Source organism: Leucopleurus acutus, assembly GCF_964270905.1.
Source record: "Leucopleurus acutus genome assembly, chromosome: 1".
NCBI classification, from domain to species: Eukaryota; Metazoa; Chordata; class Mammalia; order Artiodactyla; family Delphinidae; genus Leucopleurus; species Leucopleurus acutus.
Genome location: NC_139142.1, coordinates 61,177,028 through 61,193,524, shown reverse-complemented (window position 1 = coordinate 61,193,524; position 16,497 = coordinate 61,177,028). Strand labels below are relative to the sequence as shown.

The window sequence follows — 16,497 nt, the reverse complement described above, 5'->3', positions numbered from 1 at the left end:
CATCTATGAAGATTTTCTAAAATGCTTGGAATATGCCTAAATACTTCTATGTGTTCCCTCTCCATCAATAACAACTACACTTACTAGGCACATTTACAAGCACTTTATACATATCAACCCATCTGACCTTTCCAACAGCCCTATGAAGCAGATTGCAATGTCTCCATATTTTATGGAGGAAGCACAGACATGTTAAACTGCCTGCCCATGGTAACACATCTAGCGAGTATCCGAGTTGGGATCTAATGCCAGGTGGTAAAGCATCAGAATCCCCACAGGACACCACCTCCTGGTACTACCTCTACTCTCTTTGTAAGGTAAAGTTCACTATTAAAACATGGATGCCTCTTGACAGGATGTCCTATTTTCTTCTTTGTTGATCTCAGTTGTACCCGTTTCATTGCTTAGCTCCCAAGGTGTACTCAAAAGTTTGCCATCTGTGTAACTATCTTTGGAAAACAATGTAATTCCAAAACAAAGATCCAATAACAAAAGTGAGGTAGATCAATGTTTTCATATATATAAATATATTTTATATACAGACACACATACACACACACACACACACACACACACACACACACACACATGAATGTGTTAAATAACTCTGGGATACCAGAGTAGAAACTTAATAGACCAGAAGAGAAAATAAAGATTAGGTTGCTCTGACCCCACTAAAGAAGTCCCCTGTCATGTAACTACATGCATCTCTCTGTGTCTGCAATGATGGTGGGGATGACTTGGCAGTTCTTGAGGGAACATGGGACAAGCAGAAAGACTGACTGGAAGAAAACACAACTAACACACAGGGCTTTGAGTTTGAGAAAATAAACCAACATCCAAATAGTAAACAACTCAACAATCAGTCTACCCTTGTTATAATCATTCCTGAGAAACCAGGTATTGGGAAGAAACAGGTCTACACCCACGCACAGTCAAGATCCAGACACACATCCATTCGCAGAATCAATCGGACTTACAGTATTTAGGATTAAAATCCCTCCAAGATTGACTCCTACTTAGAACAATCAGGGCAGGAAAAATAAGCTTCTTTAGATTTTCTTTTTCTTCCCTTGCAGCTGTTAGGAATAAAATGGAATAGTGCAACTTAAGCAGTACGTGGTTCCTGGGGTAATGTCTCACTTTGGTGGCAGGAGAGCAGCAATGATTCTCCTCAGCATCAATGACATGTACTGGGCCTGGCGGGAACTGGACCAACTCCTTCAGGTCATTTAGGAGGCAATATATGCTCTAGTGTCTCCATGAAAGGTTTAGAATATTTCAAATTAATTAACATTCAAAATTGAAAATCAAAATAAATGTGACATTCATTCATTCAGTCATCTATTCATTCAACAAATGTTTATTGAGTACCTATCCTGTACCAAATTTTGTTTTAGGCCCTAGGGATATAGCAGGATACCAAACAGTCCAAGATTCTTATCCTCAGGGAGCTTTTTGTCTACTGGGAGAAATAAGAACATGTTTTAGTATCTATCATTGTTCTACATCAAGCTTATTTAACGATTAGTATTATGAATTCTTACATTTAAATAAACATGTCAATGTTACAGATCAATAAAATATAAAAACTAGGATTTTTCTTTTAATTTAATATATGGCTATTTTTCCAGCTATACAATGTTAATAAAGTATATATTAAAAGTATGACTTCCCTCATGTTCATTCAAATGCAAGAATACATAAGTTCATATAGACTGCACAAATCATAACAAAAATGCAGACATTTTCCAATGCAGAAATAATTAATTCCCTAACAACCTATACATACTAATGACCACCACAACCCTCATTTTCTCCAACCTTGATGCTTCCTATATTACAGTTCTTTGGTTTGTACTTCCCCTTTGGTCCTCCTCTGCTGTCTGACTATTCAAAATCCATCCATCCATCCATTTATTCATTGCACAAATATGTCCAGAAACAACTGGAGTGAGAACCTCTAGAACCCATTTGCCCTTGTCCCTTAAGACCAGAGTTTCTCAGAGGTTCAAAGAGACCTGAGATCTTCTGGTTTTTTTGAGACTCTCAATTTCCTCTATTAAAAAGTAAAGAAATGCCAACTATCAGAGTTATTAACATGTAGCTTATTTTAAATGCCTAAATTTCACATAGTAATGCTTTTAAAACACACAGTTGCAATGACAAAAGCTATGACTTTATGTCTAGCTTTATTTGAAAGAAGTGCCAGAAGTTTAAATTTACAAGGTCATCTGTGAATGCGAAGCCGCATTCAAAGGGCCCTCCTTATCCTGCTGGCACCCTTTCCCTCTTGGCTGCTGGCACATTTCCATCTCATTGCTAAGGAGATGCCACCAGGCTATCTCCACATATAAATGTCTCACCATTGCTTACAGCCCTTGAACCCTCCAGGGAAGCTAACCTCAGAAGGGCACAGGATCCTATACTTGGTCTTAAGAGTCCTAAATGTCCTGGAAGTTCAGGGCTCCTATTAGTGATATTTCACACTTAATACAGGTTAAGAAAAAGATTTTTGCGGCTCACCTACAAACTTCATAACATTGTTCTAGAAGGAAATGCACCCTGATTGCAAAAACTTAACCTAAAACTACAAATTTTTGGAACAGGAGCTACACATTTAAGGTATTACATGAAACTCAATATTTTCTCAAACATGATAACTGCATTCCTCTTTTTTTCTTATATATCTGTCTTATATGTTCTTCTATACATGGTAACTGTCTTTTTTTAAAATTATAACTTGCCCACAAAAAAAACTTGTCATCCATTTATAACTTATGTAAATAATGGAAAGTAACAAACTTCCTTTTTGAGTTTACAATATAAAATATTTCTGTGTATAGCTGCACATAAGCAGCAACTGTGCATCTTACATTGATTAGATGTCAAATATCCCATTATAGAAAGCAAATCATACTGTTTAGCATAGGACCATTTTCATTTAGACACCTTTGATCAAAAAATAAAAGTCTTATTTTCAGTGCTGTTCTGAGAAACTATCACTCCTACAAGGAACATTCCCTCACCACTGGCAAAACAAGGTGCTACGAAAAAATTCAAAGTACTTGGCTTCTAAACTAAAAGGTCTTTTCTTTACCTCTGCCACACTGAGGGCTGGTTAGGCAGGGGCACAAAAGCAAAATAGGTCTCAGCAGAACTATATTGCTTTGCGGCAAATGCAATTTAAATAAAAATAGACTTACTGAGTGGCTACTACATTCTAAGCACTGTGCTGGGCCTAGAGATACAAAATAAATAAGACTTGTTCTCCACCTAAAAGGGGCTCACTCTTCGCAAGATTTAAAAAGCAAGAAATAGGGTCTTCCCTGGTGGCGCAGTGGTTGAGAGTCCGCCTGCTGATGCAGGGCACGCAGGTTCGTGCCCCGGTCCAGGAAGATCCCACATGCCCCGGTCCGGGAAGATCCCACATGCCGCGGAGCAGATCCTCAGGTGATTGAGCCATGGCCGCTGAGCCTGCGCGTCCGGAGCCTGTGCTCCGCAACGGGAGAGGCCATAACAGTGAGAGGCCCGCGTACCGCAAAAATTAAATTAAATTAAATTAAATTAAAAAATAAAAAACAAGAGATAGATCCAGTATAAACATGTTTAGTGCAATGAAAACTGCTCAATCAAAAAAAAATCGCTAGAATCTTTGGTACTTCTAATATTCATCTTCTTTACTTTTTTCCTAAAATTTCATAACTGTATATATTTCTCATTAAAAAATAATTTGTTTAATTTAGTAATCATTTTAGAAATAGCTTAAAAGACATGGGAAAGTTATACTGCCATCTCGTGGTTAAAGGTTCATTTACAGCAAAAAGGACTTACTGGTATTTCCCATTAACTCCACAACACACTGTACAAAATTAATCTAAAGAAAGATAATTTCCTGTTTGGAAATTATGTTTAAGAAAAATATAGGGGCTTCCCTGGTGGCGCAGTAGTTAAGAATCCGCCTGCCAATGCAGGGGACACGGGTTAAAGCCCTGGTCTGGAAAGATCCCACATGCCGCGGAGCAGCTAAACCCACGTGTCATAACTACTGAGCCTGTGCTCTAGAGTCTGCGAGCCACAAGTACTGAGCCTGCGTGCCTAGAGCCTTTGCTTCGCAACAAGAGAAGCCACCGCAATGAGAAGCCCGTGCACCGCAACAAAGAGTAGCCCCCGCTCGCCACAGCTAGAGAAGGTCCGCACACAGCAATGAAGAACCAGTGCAGCCAAAAATAAATAAATAGAAGTTTTAAATTAAAAAAAAACTATATTCTTCATACATCTCTCTCACTTTCTCATGTTAAATGCCACTAGATTAAAACAAGAAACGGCGTTTTGAGTGGCAGCCTCAGATAGATAAATAAAAAGAACTATGCATTTGACACTCTAGATCCTGTTCACAGACGCTTATCATTTACTTTTAGTGTAACACACACTCTAACCCTGAGAATTTAAAGAAACAAAATTATGGAATCTAAGAGTTCTGTTTTCACAAGGTAATCTCCAAGACCTACAAGCAACTAATAAGACATTTATGTTAAGCTTATCAACAACTGTTATTTGATCGAGGACCCTAAATTCAAAAGCACCACATTATGGCAATAGATGGAAGCACTACTTTCTTCCACCCCTCTTATATATAGCAACCTACTTTTCCATATATAGCTAAGAACTATAATTAAATGGAAAAATTAATTCTGAAAGTACAGTCCTCTACATTTTTCAAGTGTGTAATCCTCTATAATCTATGTAAGGCACCTGTTCCAAATGTTTTACAATGGTGGAATCTAATTAAAAGTCTAGACACTTCTACATCTAACTCTGTCATCAGAAAGCTTTTCCTTTTTTTTTTTTTTGAGCAAATCACCAAAATTATAGGAAGACAGCACCATCTATAGGTCTGCCCAAGTACAGAATGAAGTTCTTAGATGTTACTGCCCACTGTGATACAGTAGCTAACCAAATGTACTACCCTAGAAGAAAGTTCCAGAATAACCCTGTTCATTCTGAAATCTCTCCAAAGCATTTTACTCTATCTCTACAACCATTCTCCAAAATAATGATTGTAATAATAACAACAACAGCCACAGGAACAAGAACTAAAACCAAAGTTTCACATAATTGCATTATTCTGATTTGGGTAGACTTGATGATTCATAAATATAGGTCACTTTTCAAGAAATATTAGGACATTGGCATGTCTTCTCTCTCTCTCACATACACACACAATGTAAAACTTTTTGGTCACAATTCTATTTTAGGTGTCATTCAATCCTATTGAAACATATATTTCATTATTCTTACTCCAAAGTTATATCTTCTCCCTACAATAGTCCATTCTAGTTTTTACAGACATTCAACTAAATTCACCCTTGCGTCTAACCTAAAGCTACCAGACTCATACAAATTAAAAGGCTCAAGACAAATCAATTTTTTATGCAACTTAAATGTCCTCCTTTGTCACTGATTAGCTTGTCCAGTCGGCTGAGTCATTCCAGTGCCTTACCTAATTGTATAAGGGTTCGATGAACAATCACCTGAGGACTGAGGCTCAGCTTGTTCATAATTAATTGCCTGTAGGGGCTGGCAGAAAAGATGTAGCCCTGTAGATGCTGACAGAGCCCCCTGCTGGGTAATATGGAGAATTTCATACCAGTGCTGTGGCTGGCACTTAAAGATCTGGCAAAAACAAGAAATGGCCAGTTGCATCAAGGGTAGACCCTGTTTGTTCATCAGTACTCAAGTTCCCAGAGCAGCTACAATATTTAACTCAACCAGAAAAAAAAGAGGTCTTACAAGGGCGGTACGCTGTATGGGGGCTGCTAACCTGATACATCATTCTGCATACAAGGCAAGGTGGGGTAGTGGGTAAGAGTAAAGCTTTGAAAGCAAAGAGAACAGAGTTTGAGCCCATGCTCTGTCACTGGCCTCAAGCAAGTTACTTAATTTCTCTAAGCTTCCCTTTCTTCATCCTCAAGAAATTACAAATTAATATTGATGATATAAGCAAAGTAGGGTGCTTTACACATAGTAGTCATTCAATAAGTGTTAGCACTTAAGAATTTATCTTATCATTTCCTGTTGTCTTATTGTAATTATTGACTAAATAATTAGGTAGGATCCACCCAACCCAAACAAACACCCAGAGAAGTTCATTTGCAACTTCTTAAGATAACAAAAAGAATGAATGAGAAAAACTGAACTCAAAATAAGGATGAGCACAGCTATGTAACAAAGAGAAACTGGTATCTGAGGATCTAACATCAGTTTCAAAATTTACCTCCGAAATATTTTTTAAAATCATTAGAGTCCACATGACTCTTGATTTCCACATAATTTTTACTGTATAATTTAGAAATTCAAGTCTTCAGGGCACAGAAAAGTTGGAAATATAGATCAGGGAGTTACCTGCACGTGGATAATACTGAAGCCAGAGAGCACAGAGATAGCAGAGTGGGGATGGGTAGAGAACTTGGAACCCTGCAGAACATCAATTTTAAGGAAAGGGAAAGAAGAAGAACCAGCAAAGAAGATAGTAAAAGAGTGATCATACATGGAGAAGGGGGTGAAAATCAACAGCAGAGACAACTTTAAATAGAAAAATTGGTTACAGATGTGAAATTCCACCAAGATTAGGTAAAATTAGGAATGAAAACCAGTAGTTAACAGTTTCAGCAAAAAGGTAAAGGCAGATATGCCAATTAGAGTAGGTTGAAAACTGAGTGAGGAACTTTTCACAAAGGTTGAAAATGAAAGGAAGAGAAACACAGGACCATAGCTTGAGATAGGGACTGTGAATTTGAGAAACACAATATGAAGAGAAAAATAAAATGAAGTGCCTGTTGTGGGTTGAATTGTATCCCCCACAAAATATATGTACAAGTCCTAACCCCTGGTACCTGAGAATGTGACCTTATTTGGAAATAGGGTCTTTGCAAACATAATCAATTTAAGATGAGGTCATACCAGACTGGAGTGGGCCCTAATCCAATGAGCAGTGTTCTTATAAGAAGAGGGAAATTTGGATACAGACACAGAGGCAAATAGGGAGAGAAAGCCATGTGATAACAGCCAAAGAACACAAGGATTGTGGGCAACTGCCAGAGCTAGGTGAGAAGCATACAACAGATTTGGAAGGAACCAGCCCTGCCCACACTTTGATTTCAGACTTCTAACTTCCAGAATTGTGAGATAATGAATTCCTGTTGTTTTATGCCACCCAGTTTGTGGTACATTGTTCAGACAGCCCTAACAAACTAATAAACAGGGACTGTCAATAACATTCAAAAGATACAGACCTACTAGAATATTTACAAGGTGACAGAACTACCATATGACCCAGCAATCCCACTCCTGGGCATATACCCAGAGAAATCCAGCATTCAAAAAGACACACGCACTGCAATGTTCATTGTAGCACTATTTAAAACAGCCAGGACATGGAAGCAATCTAAATGTCCATCAACAGAGGAATGGATAAAGAAGATGTGATACATATATGCAATGGAATATTACTCAGCCATAAAAAGGAACAAAACTGGGTCATTTGTAGAGACATGGATGGACCTAGAGACTGTAATACAGAGTGAAGTAAGTCAGAAAGAGAAAAACAAATTATCATATATTAATGCATATATGTGGAATCTAGAAAAATAGTATAGATGATCTTATAGGCAAAGCAGAAATAGAGACACAGACGTAGAGAACAAACATATGGATACCAAGGGGGAAAGGTGGGGGTGGGATGAATTGGGAGACTGGGATTGATATATATACACTATTGATACTATATATAAAATAGATAACTAATGAGAACTTACTGTATAGCACAGGGAACTCTACTCAATACTCTGTGGTGACTAACTGGGAAGGAAATCCAAAAAAGAGGGGATATATGTATACGTATAGCTGATTCACTTTGCTGTACAGTAGAAATTAATACAACATTGTAAAGGAACTATACTCGAATAAATTTTTTTTTAAAAAATAATATTTACAAGGTGTATAAACCATGATCACATCAAAGTATGGAAATAATTGACACAAACATAATAATTTAAAAGCAAAAGGAAAAGAAAACTGGTAAGAAAAATAGTTAAAGTCTGGAACAATTATAAAGAATCCTGTAGAAGTCCCTTAACCTGGTTTCATTCATTGTCATTTTAAGATACCACATATGTAAATCATAAAGATGTTTGAAAATGATTGGTGCATCTCGTTTCAGTTTGGGGTCCTGGAATGAAAGATGATACATAAATCTTAAAAGTGATCATGGGTCTCTCACTCAGAAGGTGACAGAGATTACAGACTTGAATGTTTTCATGTCATTTCTTAAATGATTACAATAAAATAAAACACTGTTGAAGGAAAATATTGTTGCAAGTATCAGTTGTCTGATGACTAGAACCCCAGAGTACTTTTCTTTCTTCAGAGTAGGACCCTAAGAATAATATTCTGTGGGTTGGGCTTCTGATATTTATTCATTAGTACAGTCAACAAACATTTCTGAGCACCTATTGTACTATACCTAAAACACCAGATTCTCAATGGTCTGAGATGTTGTAGTCAAGACAGTGGTGGGGCACAGGGCCAGAGAGTAGGAAGTGAGGAAGGGCTGGTTTAACAAGTTGTTCCTAAAATGTGTAAAAGTTGTTTTATGTTCTTATATCAGTTGAATCATGTGCCCACATACTATACTTACACTTTTAAAACATGTTTCAGTGAAGGACAGTAAAATAAATCCTTTGACATGTACTTATTTAATTCATAGTTTATTTGTTCTTAAATTCATATTTTTGAGAACTAGATTTTCTTTGAGAGAGACAAGACTATATTTCAATTAAAACACATCCTTTAAAGGTATTTCATAACTAATTTGATCAATAGAGTTGCTTCCTCCTATGGGGTTGAAATAAGGGGAATTTTTCCTCCCTAATTACCCAGATGATGGGTTCCAGCCTCCCTTTGATGTGTCATAAAGGCTCACCTGTTTCACTACAACCTGCTATTTATTATCAAACAAATGCAGTTTGCCAAATCCTGAATTTCCAAAGGTGCCATTTATCTAAATCACGTGCGTGTCCCCTTTGCACGCATTCTGAAAAAGAATTTTCCTTGGGCCTCCCTGGTGGCGCAGTGGTTGAGAGTCCCCCTGCCGATACAGGGGACACGGGTTCGTGCCCCCATCTGGGAAGATCCCACATGCCGCGGAGCGGCTGGGCCCGTGAGCCATGGCCGCTGGGCCTGCGCGTCCGGAGCCTGTGCTCCACAGCGGGAGAGGCCACAACAGTGAGAGGCCGGCATACTGCAAAAAAAAAAAAAAAAAAAAAAAATTATCCTATACCTTTTTAGTAACCTTTTTAGGTTGAAAGCCTTGGACTCTCTCCCATCAATATAATGTACATTTTACATGTACTCTCAATAGTTAATCTCCCAGCAGACTATCCATTAATCCCAGGTTTTCCTCCTCCAGAAAGTCACTTCACTTTCTCATTTGATCCCTTGAAGATGATTAATGAGATAAACTATACAAAGTAATTGAACTGCGTTTAGTGCAAAACTGGAAAACTTATTTTCAGGATACTTTGACTAAACAATTTGACAAAGACATCTCCAGCCAGATGGACAAAATAAAAACAGTGATTGAAGATGTGGTAGGATGTTTGCCTACAAGATACGGGGGATTAGGATGGGGCTGGAGAGGAAGAAACAACGGCCTGGAAATTTTGGTAAATAAATCAGTGTCCTGCCAGCATGGTGATCATGTATAAGACAGATGGAAAAGAAATTCCCTAAGAAGAATTCTGAGTGGAACTTGCAGACATCAAGGAATATGAGTGCAAGATTTTGGGAGGCAGGAGGAGGAGGGTCCTAGTGATGCCACTGTGGAGAAAATTTAGGGTGGACAGGGCCTAGGTGTGCCTCGGGAGGGAGCCTGACAGGCCTGGGCAAAAGCAGGGTCTCTCAGGGGGTCAAGGGGACTTCATCAGAGACCCAGGGAGATTTCTGAAGTTGAGTGCCAGAGCCCTATGAGAACTTGGGGAGAATACCCATTTGCGCAGGCCTAAGAGGCTCCTACACGACATGGGAAATAAGAACCCCATGAGCTTTGGAAACACATGGAAGAGCCCAAATTGGCCATTAGGGAGAATGGGAGGGTCTGAGGTGGAGCCATGCTCCTGGCTAAAGGAAGAGATGTGCATAAAAGGGAAACCTCTGAGAGCCAGAGCCAGAGCCCCACTGAGAGCAGACAACAGAATGATGTGGGACCTGGGGGATGCCAAGGCCCAGGGACCTTGGGAGCTCTAGCAAGCTTGGGGGAATTCTGTCAGTGTTGCTGTCAGGTTTGCTGCCAATCCATTTAGTGTCTTTTCAAGAAGTAGAAAAAGGTTTCCCTTCTCCCCAAGGTGGACTCATCTCTGCTCTAGGATACATAGATTATGAATCAGTGCATGGACTAGATTTCAGCTCTCACTTGCTCAAGTGGCCAGAGCCCTTTTTCAGTCCACAATCTGCCCAAATGTACATAGAGGTGCTAAATGGATTGAGAATTTCCTTTTCACTAAATGCAAACCTTGTGCCCACACATGGAATTATTTGGAGAGAGCAAGATACTATTATGCAAAAAGACCGTAAGGATTGTATTTGTAGATAAAAGTTGTTTTAAGGGATGTAAACTAATAAAAGATAGAGAAATGGTAAAGGATAGTAGACTTGATCTCTCCAACTTCTAAAATATCTGCCAATGGGAATAATATTTTCCTAGTCCCTCTTGTAGCCTGTTCCTATAGAAATGATTGCATGCTTGTGCAACCACAGGCAAGTTCATTAGACCCTCTGGGTATCAGTTTCTTCATCCTGGAGGTGTGGTGAGGATTTAAAATGTTGATACATGTAAAGCTTAGAACTGGGTATGGAACTTAGTACTTACTCCATAAATGTTAGTTATTTTTATTACTTGTATCATTCAGTGTTAATGAGAATGTTAAAGCTGGTGTGTCTGTAGAGGCGATCTGGGAGCATTTATGCAGAAAATGGTTTTCAAGTCAGGCCTTGAAAATGGGCATGGTTTCAAAAGGTAGAGAAAATTAGGGGAAGACAGTCTAGGCATTGGGAATAAAGGTGGAAAGGCACAGGCAACATTCGAGTGTAGTGAGCAGATCTATTGAGCAGCAACCGAATGGAATGTATGGCAGAGGACAGGAAAATAAGTCTGAAAGCTAAATTGAGGGCATGCAATTAAGGAGTACAGAATTCATTCTTCTCTCTCTGGTCAGCAATGAAAGCCAAGAAAGATTTAACTTGCAACTTTCTGCAATCTGGCTCCCACTCTATGGAATCTCTTTTCTCAAAGGTCTTCTAATTCAGTGCTTCTAAAACTTGAAAGTACAAACCAGTGACTTGGGGACCTTCCTAAAATGCAGGTTCTGATATGGAAGGTCTGGAGTAAGCTTAGCCTGAGATCCTATATTCTTAACAAGCTTCCAGGCGCTACCATGCCCCTCCCTGCTGCTCATCCATGGACCAACTTTGAGTACTAATCCAATGGCCTCTTCTCCATCTCATCCTTACCCCCTCTGCAGTAATAGGCCTTGTTGATCTTCCTGATGCTCTCATCATTGGCTTCTACTTACTCACCTGAATTTTATGCTATTACTTGAAGCTAAGAATGCAGACTAGGAGCCTGCTCTATAAAACTCCAGTACATATTGTCTTCTCTTGAGCACAGCTTTCATCATATAAAACAAAGCTGCCATTGATAACAATATCTATATATAATAGCTATAGCTACAAACTCAAGGTCAGTCTTTAGATGTGTATTGTCCAAGCAACTATCAGTGCATCATTTGGTCTCTTAAATGCAAATATTACAAACCACCTTTTAACAAAAGACACATGTATATCACTATAAAAGACACCAACTGCCCATCTTCTTTGGAAAATAATCTCCCCCGAGACCCTCACCCCTCCCTGTGGGCACTGGCTACAACTGATTGGTGCAGAGGTGGGCTCCTGACCAATACTGGGTTATTTTGAGTCCTTCCTCAGCATTTTACACTGGGACTGAAAAAAAAGCAAGTTAGTCTCTTGTTTTCTTTACAGAAGTCAAGAGCATGTAAGCTCAGGAGTTATTAGGGACAATATTCTGACACATGAACTGAAGAGCAGAAAACAGCAGTCATCTGTGAGAAAGAAAACTGATGAAGATACCAGGAAGGAACAGGGAAATGTCTCCAAAGCTTGGCACCCTGACATCCTTGCTCATCTCCACAGAGACCATGTAGGCAAGGCTTGACCACAGTCTGACCTGAGTCTTAGCAGAATGCCCTGTGATTTCTTCCAACATAAGGGAAGATAAACAGCCTAGTGAGGAGCTGTTGGGAGGCTGTTTCTCCCGTTATCCTGTGGAAGACTGACACAAGGCCATTTCTCATCCATCTCCCTAGTTTCAGTTCAGCGCAAGACTTTCCACCTCATTCCCACTTAGGGTAAAGCTGCAGACTTCATCGTAAGTCCTCAACAACAGAATGACCCATCACTCTTACCATCTGTCATCTGGCTTCTTCAGTTCTGTGTTGTCTACAGAACAAGGAGCACAGGGAACCGACACCACAATGACTTGCTTTTGCTGTCTGTGTAAGTAATTAACTGTCTGAATCCATTTGGTCATGTTTACTCCTCACTGGGCAAATCTATAGAAGTATGACAAGCCATCCTAATGGCTATAGAAGTATTACTTGGGACCCAGTTATTAGCCACCACCTTGCTGCCTTGGAAATGCTTAACCATTTGGCCAAGGGAAGAAGTAAGAAATGGCAAGAGTTCACTTCCTGAGATCCCCTCAGTGCTCCGGCTCCTGATTATAGTCAGTTCTCAGGAATGCATTTCAGACTTTGAATTCCATGAGATACCCTAGTATTTCTCCAGTAAACCTCTCCAGCTTCTTTTTTTTTTTACCCTTAAGAAAGCTAGAATGTATTTTTTACTACTTTTTATTGGAGTATAGTTGCTTTACAATGTTGTGTTAGCTTCTGCTGTACAGTCATAGAAAGTATTTCTAACCTTTACCATCGAAAGGTCATATAATACATACACACACTGGTGTTGCATTTGATGACAATATCAGTAATCAGAACTTCAGTGTTAGCAATTCAAGTGTATTTTGTTTTTATTAAAATTCTGCCTCTCGTATATTAATTTATTTTTGGCCCTTGACGTAGTATATGTAACATGATTAGCCTGTCTTATAAAAGCCCAATAAATATAAAGTTTTATGAAAATGTTATTGGCCAAGTGGGGAAAAAAATGACTCTTTTTCACTATGATGAAAGTATAAATTACTCTCATCATTTATCAGTTGTAACTTCATAGTACTAAATATGTAAGTCAACTATGCTATGTTTAATTTATCTTATAAATGTACTGATTTTCATTCATATTAGTTACAATTGTAAGAACATGCTAGAAAAACACATTATATTTATGCCAAATATGTATCATCCAACAAAACAGTGTAAGTAGGATTAGAGTTTGATCTAATTTTAACATCCCTTGAGTTTAGCTGTGCCTAATACCCAGAATGATCATCCAAGCCAATATACAGATACTGATGAATCACTAGTCATAGGTTAGGATGTTCATCAATTAGCTTCATTTCCCTACTGGACCAGCTGAGTTTTATTTGATCAGGGTCATGGACTCTGAATCAAGCCAAGTCAGGGACAGCTGGCAGAGTCTTGGACATTGTGGAAATTTGACCAAAATGGTGTATAAATTGGTGCAAATTCATCATCACTACTGGGAAACAACTAAAAAAGTAGAAAGTGGGGTCACTGACATCATAACAACAAATAGACATAGCACAATTACATATAAGAAATGAATGCCTTGATTGCCGTATTAATGAGATGTCATCTTTAGGAAAGTTTAGAGATTGTTAAGTGATATATCTGGCTGCTTGTGGTACTCCTAGATGCAAGGAGTTTGTGACATGATGATAACTAGTCATTTTGTCCAAATTTGTTTGAGAATAAAATTTACTAGTCAAAGTTAAACATTAGACATCTAGTCATCTTAATATGATTTACTAGTGTTACCATAATAATTTATTAAGAGAATAGTTACATTTATAAAAATGTTTTATGGTGATGAGTGAATTATAGTAATTAGTTTATATATTCATAATAAAAAATGCATCACATTATGTAAGATTAAATTTTCAATCAACTCATAATTTATATTTTAAAATATCTTTAAAATACGTTCACATAACATAATCCCGTGGGTAACTTTCTCTAGCCACTTAGTCATTATTTCCATGATTAGTTATAACAGATTTCTTCCTAAAGGTTTTTTCCCCCACAGCATAACTCTCCATAAATTAATGTGAACCTATCATATCAAAGGTGTTTACATGTGTTAATATATTCATTTAATTTTAATATGCTTACTAAGGCACGAATAGCTGCAAGCAAGCTAGCATTGCATGCAATAAGAAAACCTGTGGAGTCCTGAGGTAACATACTTTAACGAGGGAGGTAGGAATTACATAAGATCTGAGTTAGCCGGGGAAAGAAGAGGCTACAACTGATAGCACAACTAAGTCAACTAAGTCTGACGCCAACTGGATCATTTCAAATAAAATAGCCAGCCAAGCAAAAAGGTCTCCTCCAAGTCGCAGGCCTTGGGGCTGCCTGCCTTGCCTTACAGGCTAGGAACACAGAAGGTGGGGAACCCGAGAGCGGCCAGCGCGGACGCCGCGGCGACTTGACCTGGGACACGGGACACCCGACACCCGCCGCCCGCCGCCCGCTCCCGGCCTCCTTTGCTCGCGCGCTCCGCGGGCTCGGGCTCGGCAGGCTCTGCCCCGGGAGCGCGGGAGGCAGAGGAAAAAGGCAAAACTTCGGTGGGGAGACTTGTCTGAGAAACGTTTTCGGAACACGCGAAGGGAAAAACGACTAGCCCCCGGCGGGGCGGCCTTACCAGCGGAACCACCGGCCAGGATCTGCTGAGAAGCCTCGTTCACGAAGCCGACAGCGGGCTTGGCCGACATCTTCGCAAGCCAGACGACCACTGCTTGGGCTGAGATGCGTGGGCGAGCTCGCCAGCCTGAATGCCGGCCTGCAGAGCCTCTCCTGAGCGAGAGTGCCGGGGCTGGGTTAGTCCTTGGGCCGAGTGGCTCCCTGTGGGGCGGCAATCCGGCGACTGCTCGGAGGCGGCGGGCGGTTTGGGCCACAGACTCAACGCGTGATCTCCGGCGGGTCGGGACCTGCTTGTTGCGCTGCTTCAGGTGCTCCTTCTCGACCCCGCTTTGCTCCCTGGGCTCCGGGAGGGACCCTGAAGGAGAAAAGACCCGCGGATGGAATTGGGTTGGTCGACCGCCGCAGGTCGGTTTGGTCTCCTAGATTGGCGCCCACGGGTTTCCCTATCAGGAGCCTTCTGCAGAGTTTGTCCAGCTGGCTGCTCTGCCTCTGATAACGCAAGTAAAAAAGTGATCCTGGCCTAGAACTCCAGCGGCAGGGTCCAGGCGACCCTTGCCCTCTGGAAAGCCAGAGCACAGTGCAGTTCTAAAGAAGGGACAGGTGAATAAATTCCTTGGAGTTAGCTGTCCCGAAATTGTGGGCTATAGCAACTAAGTCAAAATAAATCCAATTTACAGGTATCTTACAATTGAGCTACTGTATACAGTACTTTTCTAAGAAATGGTTTTGGCTTAAGGCAATATATCTCATACCTCATCAACTTGAGTTTTATTTACTGAAAGACCAAAAAAAGGAAGGCCTTATTACAAATAAGTCTCTTCTATCTATTCCCCACGTCCGTGGGCATCAGCGTAATGTGTGCGTTTGTAAGAAAAGTAAATTCATGTTCCAGCCCTGACCTACTGAATCATAATCTCTGGATATAGGGCTCAGAAACCTGTGTTTTAATAAGTTCTCCAGTGGTTGTTATGAATGTTAAAGTTTGCGAACCACTGACCCAAATAATCAAGGAACATTAAGTAACTACTAATATATTCTCTGTAAAACGTTTACTTATTCATACTAGCCCTTTAGGATAGTTAGCAAAACAAAAATACTAGTTTATACTATTTTTAAACCACAAGTTGCAAAAACTCTGTAGGAGGGACACAAGGTTCTCAAATTTTAGAAAAATACCTGCCACACCCCTAACAGGCAGGAAATGATAGGAGTAAAAGGGAGAATGAGACGCTTTGGAACCCTTATTGTCATATTTCTTAAACACAGTATTTAATACTAAACATATTCAGTGTGAACCATATAAAATTGCCATTTTTGAAGGCAATTATATCAGCGATATGTAATAAGGTTCAACTTAATATATATGATTTCCAATTAAATGTACAAAATACAATAATTGGTTTTATACTTTGTTTTAATTTCTTAGGCTGAGCTATTAAAAGCTGGTAATGATAATCTGACTGGCAAAATTATTTAAAGTGAGGAATTGGAGAGACTTGCTACTTATGTGATCAGGTAC

General features: G+C 39.6%; 1 protein-coding gene across 2 annotated transcripts in view; it reads right to left on the bottom strand.

The window, feature by feature from the left end:
• SLC25A21 (solute carrier family 25 member 21) overlaps nucleotides 1–15,443 on the bottom strand; it is a 518,924-nt gene extending 503,481 nt beyond the window's left edge. For both annotated transcript variants that reach the window (XM_082835287.1, XM_082835288.1), the window contains exon 1: nucleotides 14,980–15,443. In XM_082835287.1, coding sequence (XP_082691413.1) covers nucleotides 14,980–15,049 — 70 coding nt within the window. In that variant the 5' untranslated portion in view covers nucleotides 15,050–15,443. The remainder of the gene's footprint in view (nucleotides 1–14,979) is intronic.
• Nucleotides 15,444–16,497: the final 1,054 nt, after the last annotated feature.